The sequence below is a fragment of the Rhinoderma darwinii genome, chromosome 2 (assembly GCF_050947455.1).
Source record: "Rhinoderma darwinii isolate aRhiDar2 chromosome 2, aRhiDar2.hap1, whole genome shotgun sequence".
Taxonomy (NCBI): domain Eukaryota; kingdom Metazoa; phylum Chordata; class Amphibia; order Anura; family Rhinodermatidae; genus Rhinoderma; species Rhinoderma darwinii.
The window spans coordinates 128874470-128898065 of NC_134688.1; the positions used below are offsets into that span (position 1 = coordinate 128874470).

The 23596-nt window shown below is 39.8% G+C and overlaps 1 protein-coding gene across 3 annotated transcripts in view; it reads left to right on the plus strand.

Moving 5' to 3' along the window:
- VWA8 (von Willebrand factor A domain containing 8) overlaps positions 1–23596 on the plus strand; it is a 458876-nt gene that overhangs the window by 147770 nt on the left and 287510 nt on the right. For all 3 annotated transcript variants that reach the window (XM_075852289.1, XM_075852288.1, XM_075852287.1), the window contains exons 12-13: positions 6931–7065; positions 19142–19219. In XM_075852289.1, coding sequence (XP_075708404.1) covers positions 6931–7065; positions 19142–19219 — 213 coding nt within the window. The remainder of the gene's footprint in view (positions 1–6930; positions 7066–19141; positions 19220–23596) is intronic.

Below are 23596 nucleotides of genomic sequence, written 5' to 3' on the forward strand. Positions count from 1 at the left end.
AAAGGTTATTTGCCTTATATGAAGTTAAAAAAATATGATTAACATGATTCAGGTGGTATGCCTTGGCAATCTACTGCACTTTTCAAACTCAGTGTTTTGCAAAAAAAAAAACAGTTGACCACGTGGAATACATTTTTAATTTTTACAATGGGATTATATGAGCGACAAATGCAACTATGTTGCATACATCAGAGCCTTTTTTGCATTTTCTTACCATAAGTTGAATGTAAACATTCATTGATGCATTATTTCTTAATGCAATGAAATAAAATCTTCCAAGACTTTCATAGTTTGTTTAATTTCTATTTGCTCATGAGAAAGTGGTGAGATTCTACTCCACCAACATATTTTCCCGATAGTGGTTTATTTTATAGTTTTCAGCTACTCTGAAATGTGTCTTTTTCGTTTGAACTCTTCCTTGTATGGAATTTTCAAGGCAGATATTTCACACGGATAACAGTCTATCCTCTTTCTGATAGAACATTTATATGCTTTCCCTGCTTTCTCACGTGGTAGGACAGGCTGATTTCTTACTGCCTGTAGGTATTGTGAGACCTCTGCCCATGTTTTTCAAGCCTAACCATCATTAGACATATAATACTGCAGCCCATGGACATAAATATACACTTTTCAGCCATAACGTTAAAACCAGTGATAGGTGAAGTAAATAACATTGATTATTTTTTTTACAATGGCACATGTCAATGAGTGGGATATATTGGGCACCCAGTAAACTGTCCGTTCTTTAAGTTAATGTGTTGGAAGCAGGTATAATGGGCAAGCATAAGGATCTGAGCGACTTTGACAAGGACCAAATTGTGATGGCTAGACGACTGTGTCAGAGCATCTCCAAACGGCAGGGTGGGTTTTTTTTGGTATGCAGTGGTTAGTACCTACCAATGAAGGACAATCGGTGAACTGGCAACGGTGTCATAACCACCCAAGGCTTATTATTGCGCGCGGCGAGTGAAGGCTCGCCGCCTTGTCCAATCCCACAGAAAAACCACTGTATCACAAATTGTTGAAAAAGTCAATGCTGGCTTTTATGGAGAGCTGACAGAATACACAGTGCCTTGTAGATTGCTGCGTTTGGGGCTTAGTAGCTGCAGACCAGTCAGAGTGCCCATGCTAAACCCCAGTCCACAGCTGCAAGTACCTATAATGCACATGTGAGCATCAGAATGGAACCATAGAGCAATGGAAGAAGGTAGCCTCACCTGATAAATCACGTTTTCTTTTACATCATGTGAATGGCTGGCTGAATGCGTGTCGATTACCTGGAGAATAGATCGCACCAAGATGCACTATGGGAAGAAGGCAAGTCGACGGATGCAGTGTGATGCTCTGGGAAATGTTCTGCTGGAAAAACTTGCATCCTGGTATTCATGTGGATGTTGCTTTGACACGTACCACCCTAATGGCAGTGGCATCTTTCATCAGAATAATGCACTCTGCCACACCTCAAAAATTGTTCTTGAATGGTTTGAGGAACGTGACAAGGAGTTCAAGGTGTTTACTTGGGGTCCAAGTTCCCCAATCTAAATCCGATCGAGCATCTGTGGGATGTGATGAAAAAACAAGTCCGATACATGGAGGTCCTACGTCGCAGCTTACAGGAGTAAAAGTATCTGATACTTACGTCTTACCACCAGGTATATCAGGACACCCTCAAAGGTCATGTGGAGCCCATTCCTCGAGCTGTTTTGGGGCACAAGGTTGACCTACACAATATTATGCAGGTGGTTTTAACCCCTTCCCTCTTTAGCCACTTTTGACCTTCCTGACCGAGCCTCATTTTTCAAATCTGACATGTGTCACTTTATGTGGTAATAACTCCGGAATGCTTTCACCTATCCAAGCGATTCTGAGATTGTTTTCTCGTGACACATTGGACTTTATGTTACTGGCAAAATTTGCTCGATATGTTCAGTATTTAATTGTGAAAAACACCAAAATTTAGCGAAAAATTGCAAAAATTTGCATTTTTCTCAATTTAAATGTATCTGCTTGTAAGACAGGCAGTTATACCACCCAAAATTGTTGCTAATTAACATCACCCATATGTCTACTTTAGATTGGCATCGTTTTTTGAACATCCTTTTATTTTTCTATGACCTCACAAGGCTTAGAACTTTAGCAGCAATTTCTCACATTTTCAAGAAAATTTCAAAAGGCCATTTTTACAGGGGCCAGTTCAGTTGTGAAGTGGCTTTGAGGGCCTTATATATTAGAAACCCCCAAAAAGTCACCCCATTTTAAAAACTTCACCCCTCAAAGTATTCAAAACAGCATTTAGAAAATGTCTTAACCCTTTACACATGTCACAGGAATTAAAGCAATGTAGAGGTGAATTTTACAAATTTCATATTTTATTGCAGAAATAAATTTTTAGTACAATTTTTTTTATAACACAGAAGGTTTTACCAGAGAAATGCAACTCAATATTTGTTGCCCAGTTTCTGCAGTTTTAGGAAATATCCCACATGTGGCCGTAGCGTGCTACTGGAATGAAGCACCGGTCTCAGAAGCAAAGGAGCACCTGGTGGATTTTCGGGCCTTATTTTTGTTAGAATAAATTTTAGGCACCATGTCAGGTTTGAAGGGCTCTTGCGGTGCCAAAACAGTCAAAATCCCCCAAAAGTGACCCCATCTGGGAAACTACACACCTCAAGGAAATTATCTAGGGGTACAGTGAGCATTTTGACCGCACAGCTTTTTTACAGAAATTATTAGAAGTAGGCCGTGAAAATTAAAATCAACATTTCTTCAAAGAAAATGTAGGTTTAGCGATTTTTTTTCTCATTTTCACAAAGACTAAAGGAGAAAAAGCACCGTAAAATTTGTAAAGCAATTTCTCCCGAATAAAACAATAGCCCACATGTGGTAATAAACGGTTGTTTGGAGACACGGCAGGGCTGAGAAGGGAAAGAGCGCTATTTGGCTTTTGGAGCTCAAGTTTAGCAGGAATGGTTTGCGGAGGCCATGTCACATTTACGAAGTCCCTGAGGAGACAAAACAGTGGAAACCCCCCACAAGTGACCCCATTTTGGAGACTACACCCATTGAGGAAATTATCTAGGGGTATAGTGAGCTCTTTGACCCCACAGGTTTTTTGCATAAATTATTGGAAATAGGCCCTGAAAATGACAATCTACATTTTTTCAAAGAAAATGTAGGTTTAGCTTATTTTTACTCATTTCCACAAGGACTGAAGGAGAAAAAGCACCACAAAATTTGTAAAGCAATTTCTCCCGAGTAAAACAATGCCCCACATGTGGTAATAAACGGCTGTTTGGAGACACGGCTTGGCTTAGAAGGGAAAGAGCGCTATTTGGCTTTTGGAGATCACATTGAGCAGGAATGGTTTGCGGCGGCCATGTCACATTTGCAAAGCCCCTGAGGGGAAAAAACAATGAAAACGCCCAAAAAGTGACACCATTTAGGAAACTACACCTTTTGAGGAATTCATCTAGGGGCGTAGTGAGCATTTTGACCCCACAGATGTTTCATAGAATTTATTAGAATTGGGCAGTGAAAATAAAAACAATCCTTTTTCTTCAATAAGACGTAGCTTTAGCGCAATTTTTTTCATTTTCGCAACAAATAAAGGAAAAAAAGAACCCAACATTTGTAAAGCAATTTCTACCGAGTACGGCAATACCCCATATGTGGTCATAAACTGCTGTTTGGGCACACGGCAGGGCTCAGAAGGGAAGGACCGCCATTTGGAGTGCAGATGTTTCTGGATTGGTTTCTGGGCGCCTGTGGGCCCAAAACAGTGGAAACCCCCCAGAAGTGACCCCATTTTGGAAACCACCCCTCAATGCATTTACCTACGGGTGTAGTGAGCATGTTAACCCTGCAGGTGTTTTGTAGAAATTAGTGTGAACTCGATGTTGCAGAGTGAAAATGGGATTTTTTCCACAGATATGTGGACAATATGTGGTGCCCAGCTTGTGCCACCATAACAAGACAGCTCTCTAATTATTATGCTGGGTTTCCTGGTTTTAGAAACACCCTACATGTGGCCCTAATCTCTTGCCTGGACAGTCGACCAGGCTCAGGAGTGAAAGGGTACCATGTAAAATTGAGGCCTAATTTGGCGATTTACAAAGTATTGGTTCACAACTGCAGAGGCTCAGATGTGAAATAATAAAAATAAACCCCTGGGAAGTGACCCCACTATGGAAACTGCACCCCTCAAGGCATTTATTAAGGGGTGTAGAGAGCATTTTCACCCCACAGGTCTTTTCCATTAATAAATGCGCTGTGGATGGTGCAAATTAAAAATTTATATTTTTCCCTAGATATGCCATTCAGTGGCAAATATGTCGTGCCCAGCTTATGCCACTGGAGACACACACCCCAAAAATTGCTAAAAGGGTTCTCCCGGGTATGACGATGCCATATATGTGGAAGGAAACTGCTGTTTGGGCACGCTGTAGGGTTCAGATGGGAGGAAATGCCATTTGGCTTTTGGAGCGTGGATTTTGCTTTATAGTAGTTTTGTTTGGAGTCTTACTGGTGTTTCCGTTTATAATGTAGGGCATATGTAAGCCGGGCGGAGTATATAAGGGGCATAGTCAGGTGGTATAATAACGGGGTAAAAAAAACCAATAAAATGATCCATAGATGTGTGTTACGCTGTGAAGCAATCCTTTCCGCACAGGCCGGTGTCGCACTGATAAATGGTGTCATTTCTTATCCCCCTTTTGGTCCACACTCCGCGCCTTTGTAGTTTGAGGAATTTTGCTGGGAAAGTGTTGTCCTGGTATAATACGGGGACCGTCGCTTCCAGCGGATATGTTTGGGCCCTCCCTTTCCTGGTTCCCTAATTTTAGGTCCTTGAAAAATCGCCTCTTCAAACAGAAGAAATGTTCCCCTCGGGCACAACTGCATATTTTTTTATTTCCTGACTTATTGGAGCCATAACTAATTTTATTTTTCATAGACGTAGCGGTATGAGGGCTGGTTTGTTGCGGGACGAGCTGTAGTTATTATTGGTACCATTTTGGGGTACATGTGACTTTTTGATCACCTTTTATCCTATTTTTTGGGAGGTCAGGTAAACAAAAAAACGCAATTCTGGCACAGCTTTTTTCGTTTTTTTTATACAGCGTTCACCATGCGTTATAAATTACATGTTAACTTTACTCTGGGGGTCAGTACGATTCTGGCGATACCTAATTTATAGCACTTTTTTATGTTTTACAACTTTTTGCACAATAAAATTACTTTTGTAAAAAGAATGTATTTTTTCAGTCGCCAAGTTGTGAGAACCATAACTTTTTAATTTTTTTGTCGACGGAGGTGTATGAGGGCTTGTTTTTTGCGGGACGAGCTATAGTTTTTAGAGGTACCATTTTTGGATACGTGCGACTTTTTGATCACTTTTTATTCTAATATTTGTAGGGCAAAGTGACCAAAAAACAGAAACTCTGGTAACGTTTTTTACGGTTTTTTTTACGCTGTTCACCGCGTGCAATAAATAATATAATATTTTGATACCTCAGGTCGTTACGGTCGCGGCGATACAAAATACATATGGTTTATTATTATTTTTCAATAATAAAGGACTTGATAAGAGTAAAAGGGGGATTGTGTTTTATTTGATTACTTGAAACTTTTATTGTTTTCAAACTTTTATTTTTTGCACTTTTTTTTACACTTTTTTATACTTTTTTTACACTTTTTCTCAAGTTCCACTAGGGGACTTGAAGGTCCAACGGTCAGATTTTTTTTTTTCTAATACATTGCACTACCTATGTAGTTCAATGTATTAGATCTGTCAGTCATTCACTGACAGCAAGCCGATTAGGCTTCGCCTCCCGGCGGGGCCTAAATCGGCTTCCGTAATGGCAGAGCAGGAGACCATTGTGTCTCCTGTTGCCATAACAGCAGTCGCCAGTCCCGATTGCCTGTCAGGGCTGGCGATCTGCTAGTAACCGCTACGATGCAGCAATCGCTTTCGATTGCTGCATCGAAGGGGTTAATGGCAGGGATCGGAGCTAGCTCCGGTTCCTGCCGTTACAGGTGGATGTCAGCTGTACAGTACAGCTGACTTCCACTGCTGATGACGCCGGATCAGCTCCTGACCCGGCGCCATCTTGCCGGCAGCTACGGAAGCCGATCAGGCTCCGCCGCCGGGCGGATCTTGACCGGCTTCGGTGCTAGGCAGACCGGGAGGCCAGTATTAGGCCTCCGGTTGCCATTGCAGCCACCGGAACCCCGGCAATTTCATTACTGGGGTTCCGATGAGCTGCAAACACCTTAAGTGCAGCGATCGCGTTTGAGCGCTGCACTTAAGGGGTTAATGGCGGGGATCGAAGCTAATTTCGGTCCCCGCCGTTACAGCCGGATGTCAGCTGTAAGATACAGCTGAGATCCGGTGATGATGGCACCGGCTCAGCTTCTGAGCCGGTCCCAAACATTTGGCGTACATGTACGGCAAGATGCGGGAAGTCAGTACTTTCCATGACGTACATGTACGGCAAATGTCGGGAAGGGGTTAATGTTATGGCTAATCGGTTTCTGACTTGAGTAAGGTAAATCTTTTGCTTACAAATGCTGGAAACGAGTTTGCTGAAATACATATATGTTTATAATGGTAGAATAACTACGATTATTAATTAAGCATTCTTGTCCCAAAATGAATACACTCTTTTTTGTACCTCATGCATTTGTGTGAATTCACATTTCCAACTCGACCAGACATTGATAAGTACCCAAATAATTAGAAATACAGTATTTAGGTTACTTCGGATGCATTTTTAAAAACAAATTATGCACCTTCATAATGTTATCACATAGCTCTTTTAAACTGGGCATTTTTACACTAGGCATATTTCTAGATAGACTTACTTGTGATCTAGCCCAGGTGAAAATGATTGGTAACATATTTTTTGAATATACGTGCATTTTTCTTCACAGGTGGCAGCAGGTACACGGCCTATGCAGTTGCATTCCAGATCCTCCCAGTTTATTAGAACCAATACACATGATCAGCTACTGGCTGAGATGTTGCAGTCCCATATGGTTAAAGACATGTGCCTGATTGGAGGAAAGGTAAATTCTGTTTTATTTCAAATGTCATTCACCTGCCCTTCATCCAAATCAAAAGAGGTGATGGCAAAGATGCCTTCTTCCCGCCCAAACCGATGGCTGGTGCAGCCGTGTAGAAGCAAAAACAAAAGCAGTCATGTTATATTCAATCCTTCTGGTACCCTAAGCCTTTTTAAAGAGAGAGAGACACTGGCGTGAAAAAGTTTCGCACGGTGAGGCAAATATATGCAATAAATCCACTAATGTGTGTAAGGAATATGTGGGAAATTGCACTCTCATTGTTACCTCAACAAAATGAGTTACCGACAAAGAGTATTTGGCTTCCATTTTGGAATTTAATGGTACATTGACTAAAATTGTCAGAGCTAAGTATAAATTCTGCAGATGTCGGCTCACACAAAAAAACAACAGATCATTGCGCACCTAATATTTAGTTCAATCTGCCTTTTGCTTTATCACTTCCTTCATCCGGTTTGGCATGGAATCATCAAGATTTTTAATCACTTGATGGATTTCATGGTACCCCACGTGAATGTGACATTCATCATTCCCGAGATTAACCCCTTCCCGCTTTGGCCACTTTTGACCTTCCTGACAGAGCCTCAGTTTTCAAATCTGACATGTTTCACTTTATGTGGTAATAACTTCGGAATGCTTTCACCTATCCAAGCGATTCTGAGATTTTCTCATGACACATTGGACTTGTTACTGGCAAAATTTGCTCGATATGTTCAGTATTTAATTGTGAAAAACACCCAAATTTTGCGAAAAATTGCAAAAATTAGCATTTTTCTCAATTTAAATGTATCTGCTTGTAAGACAGGCAGTTATACCACACAAAATTGTTGCTAATTAACATCCCCCATATGTCGTTTTTTGACATCCTTTTATTTTTATAGGGCGTTACAAGGCTTAGAACTTTAGCAGCAATTTCTCAGATTTTCAAGAAAATGTCAAAATACTATTTTTGCAGGGGCCAATTCAGTTCTGAAGTGGCTTTGAGGGCCTTTTATATTAGAAAACCCCCAATAAGTCACCCCATTTTAAAAACTGCACCCCTCAAAGTATTCAAAACAGCATTTAGAAAGTTTCTTCACCCTTAAGACGTTTCACGGGAATTAAAGCAAAGTAGTGGTGAAATTTACAAATTTCGTTTTTTTTTTGCTGAAATTAATTTCTAATCAATTTTTTTGTAAGACAAAGTTTTACCAGAAAAATGCAACTCAATATTTATTGCCCAGATTCTGCAGTTTTTAGAAATATCCCACATCTGTCCCTAGCGTGCTTATAGACTGAAGTACCGGCCCCAGAAGCAAAGGAGCACCAAGAGGATTTTGGGGCCTTGTTTTTATTAGAATATATTTAATGCACCATGTCAGGTTTGAAGGACTCTTGCGGTGCCAAAACAGTAGAAACCCCCCACAATTGACCCCATTTTAGTAACTACACCCATTGAGGAAATTGGGGTGCTGTATAAAACTTTCTCACTCCAGTATTGCCTAATCTCTGGCTTTTTTACTAAGCCCGTATGTAGGACAAGGCCCCAAAATTTCATCATCTCCGCTGCCTCTATGGGGGTCCACCTAGCAAATGATGACGTGGGGTTTAGGGCTAAAAATTGTTGGGCGTATAAATTTGTCTGGGCTACGATTAAATTAACAATATCCTCAGAGAAAAAGGCCTACAGTCTCAGATCGAATTCCTGAGCTGCCTATGAAATCTGGAGTGTGAGGCTCATAATTATCTGGGGGTGGGTTCCACATGGTATCACTCATTTGGGGGGTTGCCTCAGCTGATGTCCTGGGGCGTCTTAGCGGGGGGCTTCCTCATCACTGGATGAGGACGATGATGAGGAGGTTAAGAGGAATGGGGCAATTTACTCTTCTCCCTCGTTGGCTGATTCAGTGTCAGAGGCCAGGATGGCTTATTCCTCTTCGGCTGAGTAGACCCTTTGAGATGATTGGGCCTTTTTTATTAGGGGGGTGTATAGTTCTTCAACACGTGTAATACTCAATTTATTTTTATAGGGGTGGTTGTGTATGTTGTGCTTTCACACGTGTATATGAAATTTATAGGAAAAAAAAAAAGAAGAGAAGAAAAGAATAAGAAAAATTTAGGAGAAAGAAATTTATTGAACGTTCAATCTAGAACTGTAAAAAAAATTGAGCTACAACTGTGTCAAAAATGTAGTGACCGAACTTCAGTTAAAAAAAACCCTAAATGTCTGTCACTAAACGGACGCTGACTATAAGCTGTAAATTTATACTAAAACTGTCGCTACGCTATCATAAATTTAGTGAATGACCTTTTTTAAAAAAAAAACAATGGCCGTCACTAAACGGACGCTAACTATAGCGCTATAAATTTACTCAAATTGTATAAAAAATATATAGTTATAACTTCTGCTATATATTTTTTTTCAAAACGGACGTCTGTAAATGTGCGCTACTGTAACGCCCTAACGCTACTCTTTTTTTTTACATTTTTATAAAAACAAGAAAAGGCCAAAAAAAAACCTGCGTAAACAAATTACCACTGAGGCTGATTATTAGACTCGGCACTCAGTGGCCGCAGGGTGCACGCAAAAAAAGGTGCAGTAAAAAAAAAAAAAGGCCAAAAAATAAAAAATATGCGCCAATAATTGAGCACAGATGCCGATCAGTGATGATGGTCACTGATCAGCGCTCAGCGGCCATAGGAAGCACACAGTGAATTGGTGCGGGTAGAAAAAGATGAAAAAAAAACAACTTGCGGCAAACAAAAATGACCACGGATGCTGATCAGCACTCAGTGGCCGCAGGGCGCACACAGGGAGGTGCAAAAAAAAAAGTCCTGTGCAAAAAATTGTCGGTCACTGATCCGCACATAAACGGGGAGGGGGGTAAGGGTACAGGGATAAGAAGTTTAGGGACAAAACAAGTGCAGCTGCTAAAAAAAAAGAAGCAGGAAGCAGTCGGATGAAGACGTCACAGCCGGATCGCAGCATAGAAGGCCTTAGAATCGGTAAGTATGGCTCACAGACCGTAACACCAGCTCTGCTCACCGTTCCTAACCGTAGCGATCTGGGGTAGGTGGCATCACCGCCACCTTGTCATCACTACATGGCAGGGATTGGTGTTGCCCTAGGCAGCACCAATCACCACCATATCACTTTGGCACAGTGATTGGCGAAAGCCGCAAACAGATAGCCGGGGCGGGTGAGCCACCCCCCTGGCCCTCGTGTAAAGATGGCCTGCTGTTATAAACTTTAATTTTTTACACTGTAACCCCTTCTTCATTTGGCGTATGGGTATGGCAAATTGCGGGACGTCATGGCTTTCCATGGCGTACCCATACGTCAAATGTCGGGAAAGCGTTAAACGAATGCAACCTGCTCCATTATATGAGAAAGCCACCCACCGCATGACTACAGGGGCATGTTTTACTATTCGCAGTAAACTCCCCAGTCACATCCTTTCATTGGGCAAGCTGTGGTCCATCACTGCCATGACTTTCATAACAGTCTCCATTCTTTCACTGTCCTCAATACATGTTTGCAAGCCCACTGGAGAAGCTGCTTCTTCATTGCCTTGTTCTTCGGTTTTCGAGCTTTTAATCCCATGCAACGCAGTCTGCCTTTCCTGTGCCAATTCTCTGAAACGTCTAAAATAGTTCCTTTTACAGATCCTGCGCAAAATATTGTCTTCTCTAGGTGATGACAACCTTGGTCTTCCCTTCCTCGCATTTCGGTCAGTATTTCCCTCTTCATTCAGGCTTTTTACCAGCCGTGACACATCCGGATGAGAACACTTCAACTTCTTGGCAATATTTGTGTTACTTTAGCCCTCTTTATGCAATACTTCAATGACTTTTCTTTTCCTGGGTTTCGTATCTGGTTTCTTTCCTATTTCTGACAAACCTAAGGCACAGCTGCTGGCGCAGGCAACATAGAGCAGACACTGGGCAGATTTATAAAAACTGTCTAATTGAAAAAAATCTTCAATAACAGCACAGCTTTCATTTTACCAGAGAAGTTTATGAATGCTGAGCTCTGAGATGCCCAGGAGCCCAATCCATGCCCAAGTTTTTTTTGTTTATTGGGAAATCGCTAGTAGCCCTATGTACTCTGGCAATTCCCCACTGTTAAATTTCTAACCTGTTCCCGCACGACGACATACATACTATTGCGTCGTGGTGGGGGAGGTGATGTTTGGCCAAAAAGCAGAAGATGCAACTGGGGATGATTTATCTAAACTGGTGTAAAAGAAAAATTGGGCAGTTGCCAATAGCAACCAATCAGATTCCAGCTCTCATCTTTCCAGGGCTCCTTTGAAAATGAAAGTATTAATCTGATTGGTTGCTATGGGCAACCACGACACTTTACCTTCCTGTCTAGGATTATCTAGTAAAGTGCATTACCTGATACTGCCAGATAAAACATCTATACTATAAAAGCAAATGTCTGTTTTTGCTTTTATAGTGCTGGATTGTGATCCTGTGATCATGGCTGATAAAAAAAGAACCCTGGCAAGGTCGGGACTTTACGAAAACCTTCCCGGGTATATATATATATCCAATTAGTAAAAAAGGAGCACTGTATTAAACAAACGTACGGTGCAATATCCTTGTCCGAACACGTGGCCAATGTCCCAAAATTCGTAGCAGTCTCTTCCAAAATACAAGGCAGCGCTCCAAATTTAGTGAAAGATAGAATCACTTTAATCACCACACGCAACGTTTCAGCTCTACTCCATGGGGCCTTTCTCCAGCATTATATATATATATATATATATATATATATATATGTATATATATATATGTGTATATATATATATATATATATATATACACATATGTATATACACTACCGTTCAAAAGTTTGGGGTCACCCAGACAATTTTGTGTTTTCCATGAAAACTCACTCTTCTATTTATCAAATGAGTTGCAAAATGACTAGAAAATATAGTCAAGACATTGACAAGGTTAGAAATAATGATTTTTATTTGAAATAATAATTTTCTCCTTCAAACTTTGCTTTCGTCAAAGAATGCTCCATTTGCAGCAATTACAGCATTGCAGACCTTTGGCATTCTAGCTGTTAATTTGCTGAGGTAATCGGGAGAAATTTCACCCCATGCTTCCAGAAGCCCCTCCCACAAGTTGGATTGGCTTGATGGGCACTTATTGCGTACCATACGGTCAAGCTGCTCCCAGAACAGCTCTATGGGGTTGAGATCTGGTGACTGCGCTGGCCACTCCATTACAGATAGAATACCAGCTGCCTGCTTCTTCCCTAAATAGTTCTTGCATAATTTGGAGGTGTGCTTTGGGTCATTGCCCTGTTGTAGGATGAAATTGGCTCCAATCAAGCGCTGTCCACAGGGTATGGCATGGCGTTGCAAAATGGAGTGGTAGCCTTCCTTATTCAAAATCCCTTTTACCTTGTACAAATCTCCCACTTTACCAGCACCAAAGCAACCCCAGACCATCACATTACCTCCACCATGCTTGACAGATGGCGTCAGGCACTCTTCCAGCATCTTTTCAGTTGTTCTGCGTCTCACAAATGTTCTTCTGTGTTATCCAAACACCTCAAACTTCGATTCGTCTGTCCATAACACTTTTTTCCAATCTTCCTCTGTCCAATGTCTGTGTGCTTTTGCCCATATTAATCTTTTCCTTTTATTAGCCAGTCTCAGATATGGCTTTTTCTTTGCCACTCTGCCCTGAAGGCCAGCATCCCGGAGTCGCATCTTCCCCTGTAGACGTTGACACTGGTGTTTTGCGGGTACTATTTAATGAAGCTGCCAGTTGAGGACCTGTGAGGCGTCTATTTCTCAAACTAGAGACTCTAATGTACTTGTCTTGTTGCTCAGTTGTGCAGCGGGGGCCTCCCACTTCTCTTTCTACTCTGGTTAGAGCCTGTTTGTGCTGTCCTCTGAAAGGAGTAGTACACATCGTTGTAGGAAATCTTCAGTTTCTTGGCAATTTCTCGCATGGAATAGCCTTAATTTCTAAGAACAAGAATAGATTGTCGAGTTTCACATGAAAGCTCTCTTTTTCTAGCCATTTTGAGAGTTTAATCGAACCCACAAATGTAATTCTCCAGATTCTCAACTGGCTCAAAGAAAGGTCAGTTTTATAGCTCCTCTAAACAGCAAAACTGTTTACAGCGGTGCTAACATAATTGCACAAGGGTTTTCAAGTGTTTTCTAATCATCCATTAGCCTTCTAACACAGTTAGCAAACACAATGTACCATTAGAATACTGGAGTGATGGTTGCTGGAAATGGGCCTCTATACACCTATGTAGATATTGCATTAAAAACCAGACGTTTGCAGCTAGAATAGTCATTTAGCACATCAACAATGTATAGAGTGTATTTCTGATTAATTTAATGTTATCTTCATTGAAAAAAACTGTGCTTTTCTTTCAAAAATAAGGAAATTTCTAAGTGACTCTAAACTTTTGAACGGTAGTGTGTGTGTGTGTGTGTGTGTGTGTGTGTGTGTGTGTATATATATATATATATATATATATATATTACACATATATGTAGGTATATATGTGTATATAGAAAAAAGAGAAACTTTGCGGCACTCCAAGTTGAAAAAATGGTGGTTTATTCAATCCAAATATAACAGCAACGTTTCAATCCTACATTAGGATCTTTCTCAAGCCTAGTGACACATCTAATACTCAAAATATATATAGGGTAGAACCCATTTAACTTAATTGATCTCATTATCATGAGTTACAGTGATAAGTGTCTGAAAACATGTATAATAAATAATTTAAGGTATCAAAAATAAACAGTAAAATGATATATAAAGTGTACTAGTGCATATACAGTAACGTGCATCAAAATAAATAATATAATCCTAGTTAAAAACAACTGATTAGGCCATAATCATTTATGCAAACAGAAGTGTTGAAATATATCGTCATATGCCCACTCACCAATCAAAACTTCAGGAGTATCATTGGTATATAGAACCTTAGAAATACAGCGTGTTGTTCAGCTGTATCACTCGTGGCAATCAGGATGTAGTGCCCAGAGGCGGAAGTAAGTAGTTGCTAAGCAGCAGGACGCATACGGAGCGCAATGATGATGTATTGCGTTCCAGTGCGTTCCACTGCTATGGTCATGTGAACGGCAGTATCCTAGGTTGCCAAGCAACCTATGCACAAATCCTAGATCACAGAGACCAGTGACATTATCGTATTAATAACAAAGCTAGATACAGCCCAAAGAGGTCCGAGATAAATCAAAATCATATAAGTAATATGCAACTAAGTGCTCCTACTAGTGGTAATGGAGATATCATATGGTGGTAAAGAGTAGTATTTAGAACATTTTTCATCTTCATGGTGGCAGTTTAAAGATCCACACGTGGGTACAAGGACCCCTGTCCACAACTACGTGTTCAGAGCGACCTAATTCCCAAGGATTTCAGAACCCACTGGCAACGTTTTCACGTGCACAGGATATCCCGATAACCACTCACGTGTAACGGACCAATAATACCATATTAACGACATTAAAACTTCATAATATAAATAATGTAGTAATATCTCAACATCACCTGAAACTAGAAAGGAGACTAGAAATAATTCATTAGGGATAATATTTATATATAAGTACTTTATTCATATATCTCAGGACCAAAGAAGACGTAATATAGCGATTAAAAAGATTTTTTTGTTACATATTATTATTATTATTGAAAGCAGATATCGAAGATCCTGAAGTTCCGTTGGGAGTGGTGTTCTGATCTGAAGAAATACAAAAAAGAGTGAGAATCATAATATTCATCAAACATTTCTTTACACAAAAAGAATAATTAAAAAATGAACATACATGTGTCATTAGTATTATCAGAGAAGAGAATGTCAGAGAATCCAAAAGTACAGAGCGGAGAATATGTATGTATCACGTTACAATTCTATCTATACCAAATTCTATATTGAGACCAGATGGTCTCAGTGTGTTCAATAAGAATATCCATCTCAATTCTTTTTTATGTAAAACCCTATGTCGATCACCACCATATTGTAATGGCGGGATATGATCCAAGATCATGAATGTTAAATCCCTTTCATTGTGGCCATGTTCTGAAAAATGTTTAGCGACTGGCAAATCCAGTTTATTTTTACGAATTGAAAAGCGATGATTGTTTAAACGGGTTTTAAAGGCACAGGTAGTCTCCCCTACATATAAAAGGCCACAGGGGCACCATAGGGCATAGATGACCAAATCCGAGTCACACGTGAGATTGTATCTAATCTTAAATTGTTGCCCAGTTAATGGATGGGTGAAAGTGTTACCCCTACACATCAGGGAGCAATTGACACACCTATGGCAAGGGACATTCCCAGGTTTCAGCGGTGTAAGCATGGATTGTGATCCTTTTCTTCCACCTGACACCCTAGTTTTTACCAATCTGTCACGTAGATTTTGTGAGCGTCTATAGGACATTAAAGGGTTGTTGTTTAATACTTCAATGTGACCAAAACTATTCCTAATAATTGGCCAATGTTTATTCATAATCCTTGAAAGATCTCCACTTACATCATTATATGTCGAGATAAAAGGAATACGTTTCTGTTTTTTATGTGACAAAGATTTAGTTGATTGAAGCAAACTATCTCTTACAGTATTTTGAATCTTGTTCTTATGTGTCAACAATAGTGATTTGGGGTAACCCCTTTGTAAAAAATTCCTAGTCATGATATCTAAGGATATGTCCAAATCTTCTTGTTTGTCAGTATTTCGCTTAGCTCTGATCATTTGGCTATATGGTAAAGATTTGACCATATTTTTTGCTAAATCCTATATCAGAGACACCACTGACACCACTGACTTTTTGCAAAAAATTAAAACAATTACCCTACCAGAGGGAGCCATTTTGGTCTCCTTCGATGTTACCTCTCTCTATACATCAATCAGCCATAACAATGGGCTTGATGCTATAAGACGTAAATTAACTACTTCAAATTATGACACTACTTCATGCGAATTCATTATGTCTCTGGTGGAACTTATCTTGACTTCCAATTATTTTTTATTCAATAATAGTTATTATATTCAATTAAAAGGAACAGCCATGGGGTCCAACATGGCTCCAACCTACGCCAATATTTTCATGGACACCATTGAGGAGATGTCGATATATGTATCCCACCACTTCTCACACGTGCTGAGGTGGTGGCGATACATTGATGACATTTTCCTCATTTGGACTGGTTCCAGTACTGCATTGACTGAGTTTCACCAATTTCTTAATTCATTGGATGCTGATATCCAATTTACCATGACGTATTCAATGTTTAATATCCAATTTTTGGATGTCACAGTATTGATAGATAATAATACACTAATATCTAAAATGTACACTAAGGAGACTGATCGTAACACTCTATTGAGGTTTGATAGTTGTCATCCAAAAAATATGGTCAAATCTTTACCATATAGCCAAATGATCAGAGCTAAGCGAAATACTGACAAACAAGAAGATTTGGACATATCCTTAGATATCATGACTAGGAATTTTTTACAAAGGGGTTACCCCAAATCACTATTGTTGACACATAAGAACAAGATTCAAAATACTGTAAGAGATAGTTTGCTTCAATCAACTAAATCTTTGTCACATAAAAAACAGAAACTTATTCCTTTTATCTCGACATATAATGATGTAAGTGGAGATCTTTCAAGGATTATGAATAAACATTGGCAAATTATTAGGAATAGTTTTGGTCACATTGAAGTATTAAACAACAACCCTTTAATGTCCTATAGACGCTCACAAAATCTACGTGACAGATTGGTAAAAACTAGGGTGTCAGGTGGAAGAAAAGGATCACAATCCATGCTTACACCGCTGAAACCTGGGAATGTCCCTTGCCATAGGTGTGTCAATTGCTCCCTGATGTGTAGGAGTAACACTTTCACCCATCCATTAACTGGACAACAATTTAAGATTAGATACAATCTCACGTGTGACTCGGATTGGGTCATCTATGCCCTATGGTGCCCCTGTGGCCTTTTATATGTAGGGGAGACTACCTGTGCCTTTAAAACCCGTTTAAACAATCATCGCTTTTCAATTCGTAAAAATAAACTGGATTTGCCAGTCGCTAAACATTTTTCAGAACATGGCCACAATGAAAGGGATTTAACATTCATGATCTTGGATCATATCCCGCCATTACAATATGGTGGTGATCGACATAGGGTTTTACATAAAAAAGAATTGAGATGGATATTCTTATTGAACACACTGAGACCATCTGGTCTCAATATAGAATTTGGTATAGATAGAATTGTAACGTGATACATACATATTCTCCGCTCTGTACTTTTGGATTCTCTGACATTCTCTTCTTTGCTAATACTAATGACACATGTATGTTAATTTTTTAGTTATTCTTTTTGTGTAAAGAAATACATGATGAATATTATGATTCTCAATCTTTTTTGTATTTCTTCAGATCAGAACACCACTCCCAACGGAACTTCAGGATCTTGGATATCTGCTTTCAATAATAATAATAATAATATGTAACAAAAAAATCTTTTTAATCGCTATATTACGTCTTTTTTGGTCCTGAGATATATGAATAAAGTACTTATATATAAATATTATCCCTAATGAATTATTTCTAGTCTCCTTTCTAGTTTCAGGTGATGTTGAGATATTACTACATTATTTATATTATGAAGTTTTAATGTCGTTAATATGGTATTATTGGTCCGTTACACGTGAGTGGTTATCGGGATATCCTGTGCACGTGAAAACGTTGCCAGTGGGTTCTGAAATCCTTGGGAATAAGGTCGCTCTGAACACGTAGTTGTGGACAGGGGTCCTTGTACCCACGTGTGGATCTTTAAACTGCCACCATGAAGATGAAAAATGTTCTAAATACTACTCTTTACCACCATATGATATCTCCATTACCACTAGTAGGAGCACTTAGTTGCATATTACTTATATGATTTTGATTTATCTCGGACCTCTTTGGGCTGTATCTAGCTTTGTTATTAATACGATAATGTCACTGGTCTCTGTGATCTAGGATTTGTGCATAGGTTGCTTGGCAACCTAGGATACTGCCGTTCACATGACCATAGCAGTGGAACGCACTGGAACGCAATACATCATCATTGCGCTCCGTATGCGTCCTGCTGCTTAGCAACTACTTACTTCCGCCTCTGGGCACTACATCCTGATTGCCACGAGTGATACAGCTGAACAACACGCTGTATTTCTAAGGTTCTATATACCAATGATACTCCTGAAGTTTTGATTGGTGAGTGGGCATATGACGATATATTTCAACACTTCTGTTTGCATAAATGATTATGGCCTAATCAGTTGTTTTTAACTAGGATTATATTATTTATTTTGATGCACGTTATTGTATATGCACTAGTACACTTTATGTATCATTTTACTGTTTATTTTTGATACCTTAAATTATTTATTATACATGTTTTCAGACACCGATCACTGTAACTCATGATAATGAGATCAATTAAGTTAAATGGGTTCTACCCTATATATATTTTGAGTATTAGATGTGTCACTAGGCTTGAGAAAGATCCTAGGATTGAAACGTTGCTGTTATATTTGGATTGAATAAACCACCATTTTTTCAACTTGGAGTGCCGCAAAGTTTCTCCTTTTTCTATATCTGACATCACGTCCGAGGATCGGGACGTTTTTTGCTGGCACCCGATTCATATTTATTCTGTGAGTGCTGCTGTTTTCTCTTTTGTATATGTGTATATATATATATATATATACATATATGTATATATAATTATATCCTTTTCAAGGTTCCAGAGGAATTTAGAGGTCTATTTGGGCAGATATGCATAAATAATCCGCACTGTTCTAAACTTTTTCACACCAGTGTTCCTGTTAAATCTAATAAAAATCAGAAACATATTTACCATGGCTTTGGTCACTTTTGTTTTGTTTTTTTACAACTCATCAAGATTATTATGTTGCGTGTGAAAGTATATTTGTCTACTAAAACCCTTTTTGTTTTTTTTGATCATCTTAATATGGAAATTATTTTTTTGTCTTTTAGGGGTGTGGTAAAAGTGTAATTGCTAAAGAATTTGCCGATATGCTTGGTTACGAGGTTGAACCAGTCATGATGTACCAGGTAATTTTTCCTACTTTAAAATATATGTATATGCAATGAGGCTGTATTGTCTAAATGGGGCTTTACACGATGTGATGATGCGTACAATGTATGAACTAATTTTGATAGTCGATTACTATCCTCTTTGGCTTCATGCCCACTTCAGTCTTTTCCTTCAGGGTGCTATCCGTTTTTGTCACTGATAGCACCTTGAACCCATTCATTTTAATGGCCCCATGCACACTTCAGTTATTTAAACGGATAAGTTGTTCCGTTCCGTCAAAAGTAGAGCATGTCCTACTTTGGTCAGTGATTCAGTGACCGTGTGGCCCATAGAAGTCAATTGGTCAGTCAAAAAAATGGATGGCACACGCAAGACTTCCGTTTGCCGTCCGTTTTTGACGGATCTGTTGCCATAGCAATGGCTGGGTGGGTGAAATTTCACAGACTCACAGACTACAGTACACATTCATTCCTAAAGATGAATATTATTTGAAGTGTTTTTATAAAGTCAAACAGGTTAAAAGTTGGGACTACCTTGTCAATCATGTGAAATTGTACTTGAACTAAATGATAGATCTTATAAAAGTCCAAGGGCGGCTATTTCCTGGGTTGTTATAATCTTATATTGTTTGGTTTTACCTTATGAGCATTGCCTGGATCTATCTGCATCTTTGACAACTGTTCCAAACCCCTTTGATTAAATGGTTTGGCAAATACAGCTTATTTTAGTACATAAGTACTGTTAACGCTGAGGATTTGTATCCAGAGAAACACTGAGCTTGACAGTAAAATAAGCTGCATTTGCCAAACCATTTAATCAAAGGGGTTTGGAACAGTTGTCAAAGATGCAGATAGATCCAGGCAATGCTCATAAGGTAAAACCAAACAATATAAGATTATAACAACCCAGGAAATAGCCGCCCTTGGACTTTTATAAGATCTATCATTTAGTTCAAGTACAATTTCACATGATTGACAAGGTAGTCCCAACTTTTAACCTGTTTGACTTTATAAAAACACTTCAAATAATATTGTTGGTGAAAAAGTGTAACTAGTCAGCGGTGCTGAAGGGAAACTGAAATGATGCAGGGCGGTCCATTGAAATCATTGACCATTCATTTTTTTTCTTTAAATTCAGTTTTTATTTTTATTCAAGATTTATAAAATAAATACAGCTGTATTCATTATGCAGTAACATTCAGTTAGAGAGCTAAAACAATACGATGGCTGTCAAAACAATGATGGTTAAACAGACCAGTACAAGGTATATAACACAGGTTCTACTGAAGGACAGGGAAGAAAGGAGAAGAGGGAAGCAAGAAAAAAAATGGTTCAACCTGCTAACAGCCCTGAGAAATAAAGTCGCAATATTAAGCAGTCAGGGAGACGTATTCCAGAGAATTTTCAAAACTCAACCAGTAATTCCATGAACGCAGAAATTTGTCGTGAGTGTCTCACAAGGAGGTAGTAAGTTCCTCCATACATTTCACCTCTTGAATTTTCTGAAACCAAAGTTGTGTCGTGGACAAGTCAACTTGTTTCCATACTGCCGGTATACAAGAGCGAGCTGCATTGACCAGGTGACGTACAATGGATTTTCTGTAGGTGGATATGGAGATGTCACACAGATGAAGCAGGAAGAGGCCAGGCGATTTGGGGAGAACATAATCAGTGAGTTTCGAAGTGACTTGCCAGACAGTGTCCCAAAAGGCAGTCCGTTTTGGACAGGCACAAAAAGTGTGTAAAAGATCACTCACCTGAGTACCACACCTCCAACACATAGGTAAAACCGAGGGAAAAATGCTGTGGAGTTTGGAGGGAACTCTGTACTATGCCGTCAAAATCTTAAAGTCGGTTTCCTGTATTCTGCTAGATAATGAGGACTTATATGTCATAATGTACAAGCGGGTGCGGTGGTCTGCAGAGAAACTGATATTAAGTTCTGTCTCCCATTTAGTCAAATAGGATGGATGTGTGTGTTCTGTTTGAGAAATTAGTAAGAGGTTCTCGAAAACCTGTAAGAGAATGGGAAAATGTAGATGGAGAGGGAAGTGACAACAGAAAGTTACGAAGTTGGTATGCCTGCCAGAGAGGAAGGAAGCACGGATCTGCTGTGTCAGTGAGTTGTGATATCGTCTTCCAGTTATTGTCCACTAAAAAGTGATGGTCTTGCGAGCGTTAAGCAGCTGGCGGAAGAGAATCAATTTGCAATCCGGTGGAAAAGTTGAATTATCCAAGATAGGGTTCCGGGGGTAGGGGAAATACTCGGGTGAGGGTACAAAAGGGATGCTACATGAAGTTTGGGTACAATGAGGGGATGAGACCGCATATGTGGTGTGATCTGGTCCAATAGCCATGGGGCTGTATGGAGGGGGAATGGGGCTATTGTTTGTTCTAAAGGAACCCAGAGTTTAAGGGAATCAGGTCTACGCCAGTCTATAGTACGGACTAAGTGTGCTGCTTGATAGTAGAGGTGAATCTGGTATGCGTGTTTCGGTCGGAATGGAGTCGAACGTGCAATAGTAAGGAGGAAAGGAAGCGCAAAAATAAATGTGGCAGGCATGTGGGGAGCGCTTGAAAAAATATATAAAAGGCAGGGTAAGATGTTCATCTTGAAAATGGAGCAGCTACCAAACCAGGTAAAAGTATCTTTGTACCATCTGTCGAGGTCACCCTTGATAGTACGTAGAAGAGTGGGATTATTGCATTCATATAGTTGAGAGTGGTTGCATGTTAGGAAAATCCTGAGATATTTAAGAGAGGAGGAAGCCCAACGGAAGGGGAAGGAATCTGCCAAAGCTGACCCCATTGGGGGCAGCAGGTAGATATTAAGCTCTTCTGACTTTGAAAATTAGACAAGGTCGTGTAAGATTTGAATTCAGCTACTAGGTTAGGTACCGAGTTGGGGACGAAAAATGAAAAACAGAAGGTCATCTGCGTGAGCTGCAACTTTATGTGACATATTACCAAGTGACACCATTTATGTCCGGATTTTGTCAGCTGTGGCAAAGGAAGGGTTCTAGACATAGAATAAAGATCAAGTGGGATAGCGGGCAGCCCTGGTGAGTTCCATTGGTAATAGGGAATGAGCGTGAAAGGTGGCCATTGACCCTCACGGCTGCTGAGGTAGAGGAATATAAACTAGAGCTCAAACTAAGTATACCTCGAACAAGACCAATGTAGGAAAGGGTGTCTTGAATGGGCGAACCTGTCTACTCGGTCAAAAGCTTTCTCTGCATCCGTGGAGAGCAAAAAAGCAGGGGTTGGGGAATGGATTATATGGTTGATAAAGTTGATAGCTCGGGTGGTGTTTTCCCTGGCCTCTCTCAAAGGTAGGAAACCTACCTCTTCACTATGAATAATTGTAGTCAGAAATGGGTGAGGCACGTGGATCATGGAAAACAATTTGAGATCTAAGTAAAGAAGGGAAATGGGACAATAGTTACTACATAAAGAATGATCTTTACCTTCCTTGGGGATGACTGTTATGTTTGCTCTCAAAGTGTCTAGGGGCGTTGCTCTACCCGCGGAGATAGCATTAAATGCTGCTTTAAATGGGCGAGTAAGGTCATCTGCAGGGACCATTAATTTTAATGGATAACAGCAGTCTTCCACAGGAGTTTGCATAATAGCTCCATAATGTATCATCTGATTGAACTTTTCTCAATTACTTGAGAAATTGGTGGCTAGTTCTATTCTAACATGTCTCAATTTGCATTTCTGTCTCATTCATATGGAATCGAATAGAAAAAACTTTCTATGCATGAAATTGGAGGCATATGAAGGTACAGTAGGGCTCTATAAAATTATGTAGGGACCATATTAAAGTCAACCTTTTACCAGCATTTCACCTATTGAACTCTTCTCACCCCTCGCTGGCCGCTGCTGTCAAAACCGTAAATAACGGTCTGCAAACATTTTGCGCCTTTTATGTTAATAATCAAGCAGTCTTGTTCGTTCCTCTTCTTATGCCCCCCCCCACCGCCGAAAACTGGAGCGTCCTGAATGCCAAAGTCTCGGCATGCGCCCGTCATGTATGGTCCGACACCCTTACCTGCTTCGACCGGGCCTCAAATCTAGTTACTGCGCATGCGCCGCTATGGTGTCCTGTTGAGCGCACATACCATTGATGCCCAAGCGCAGGATTTTGTATGTGTTGGGGGAGGGGAGGAGCTGTCAATCAAAAGTAAGGAGGGGGTTATCTCTGAAAGGCTTGAGGAATGAAGATGTAACTCTTTTATGCTCATTAGCATACGGCACAGGAACACAAATAAATGGAATATTAAAGGTACAGAACCTACTTAGAAGATAATTATAGGTTACATAAAAATTATTTTTCACCTACTTCCACAAAGTATTGCTGGTTTAATAGGTGAAATGCTGGTGACAGGTTCC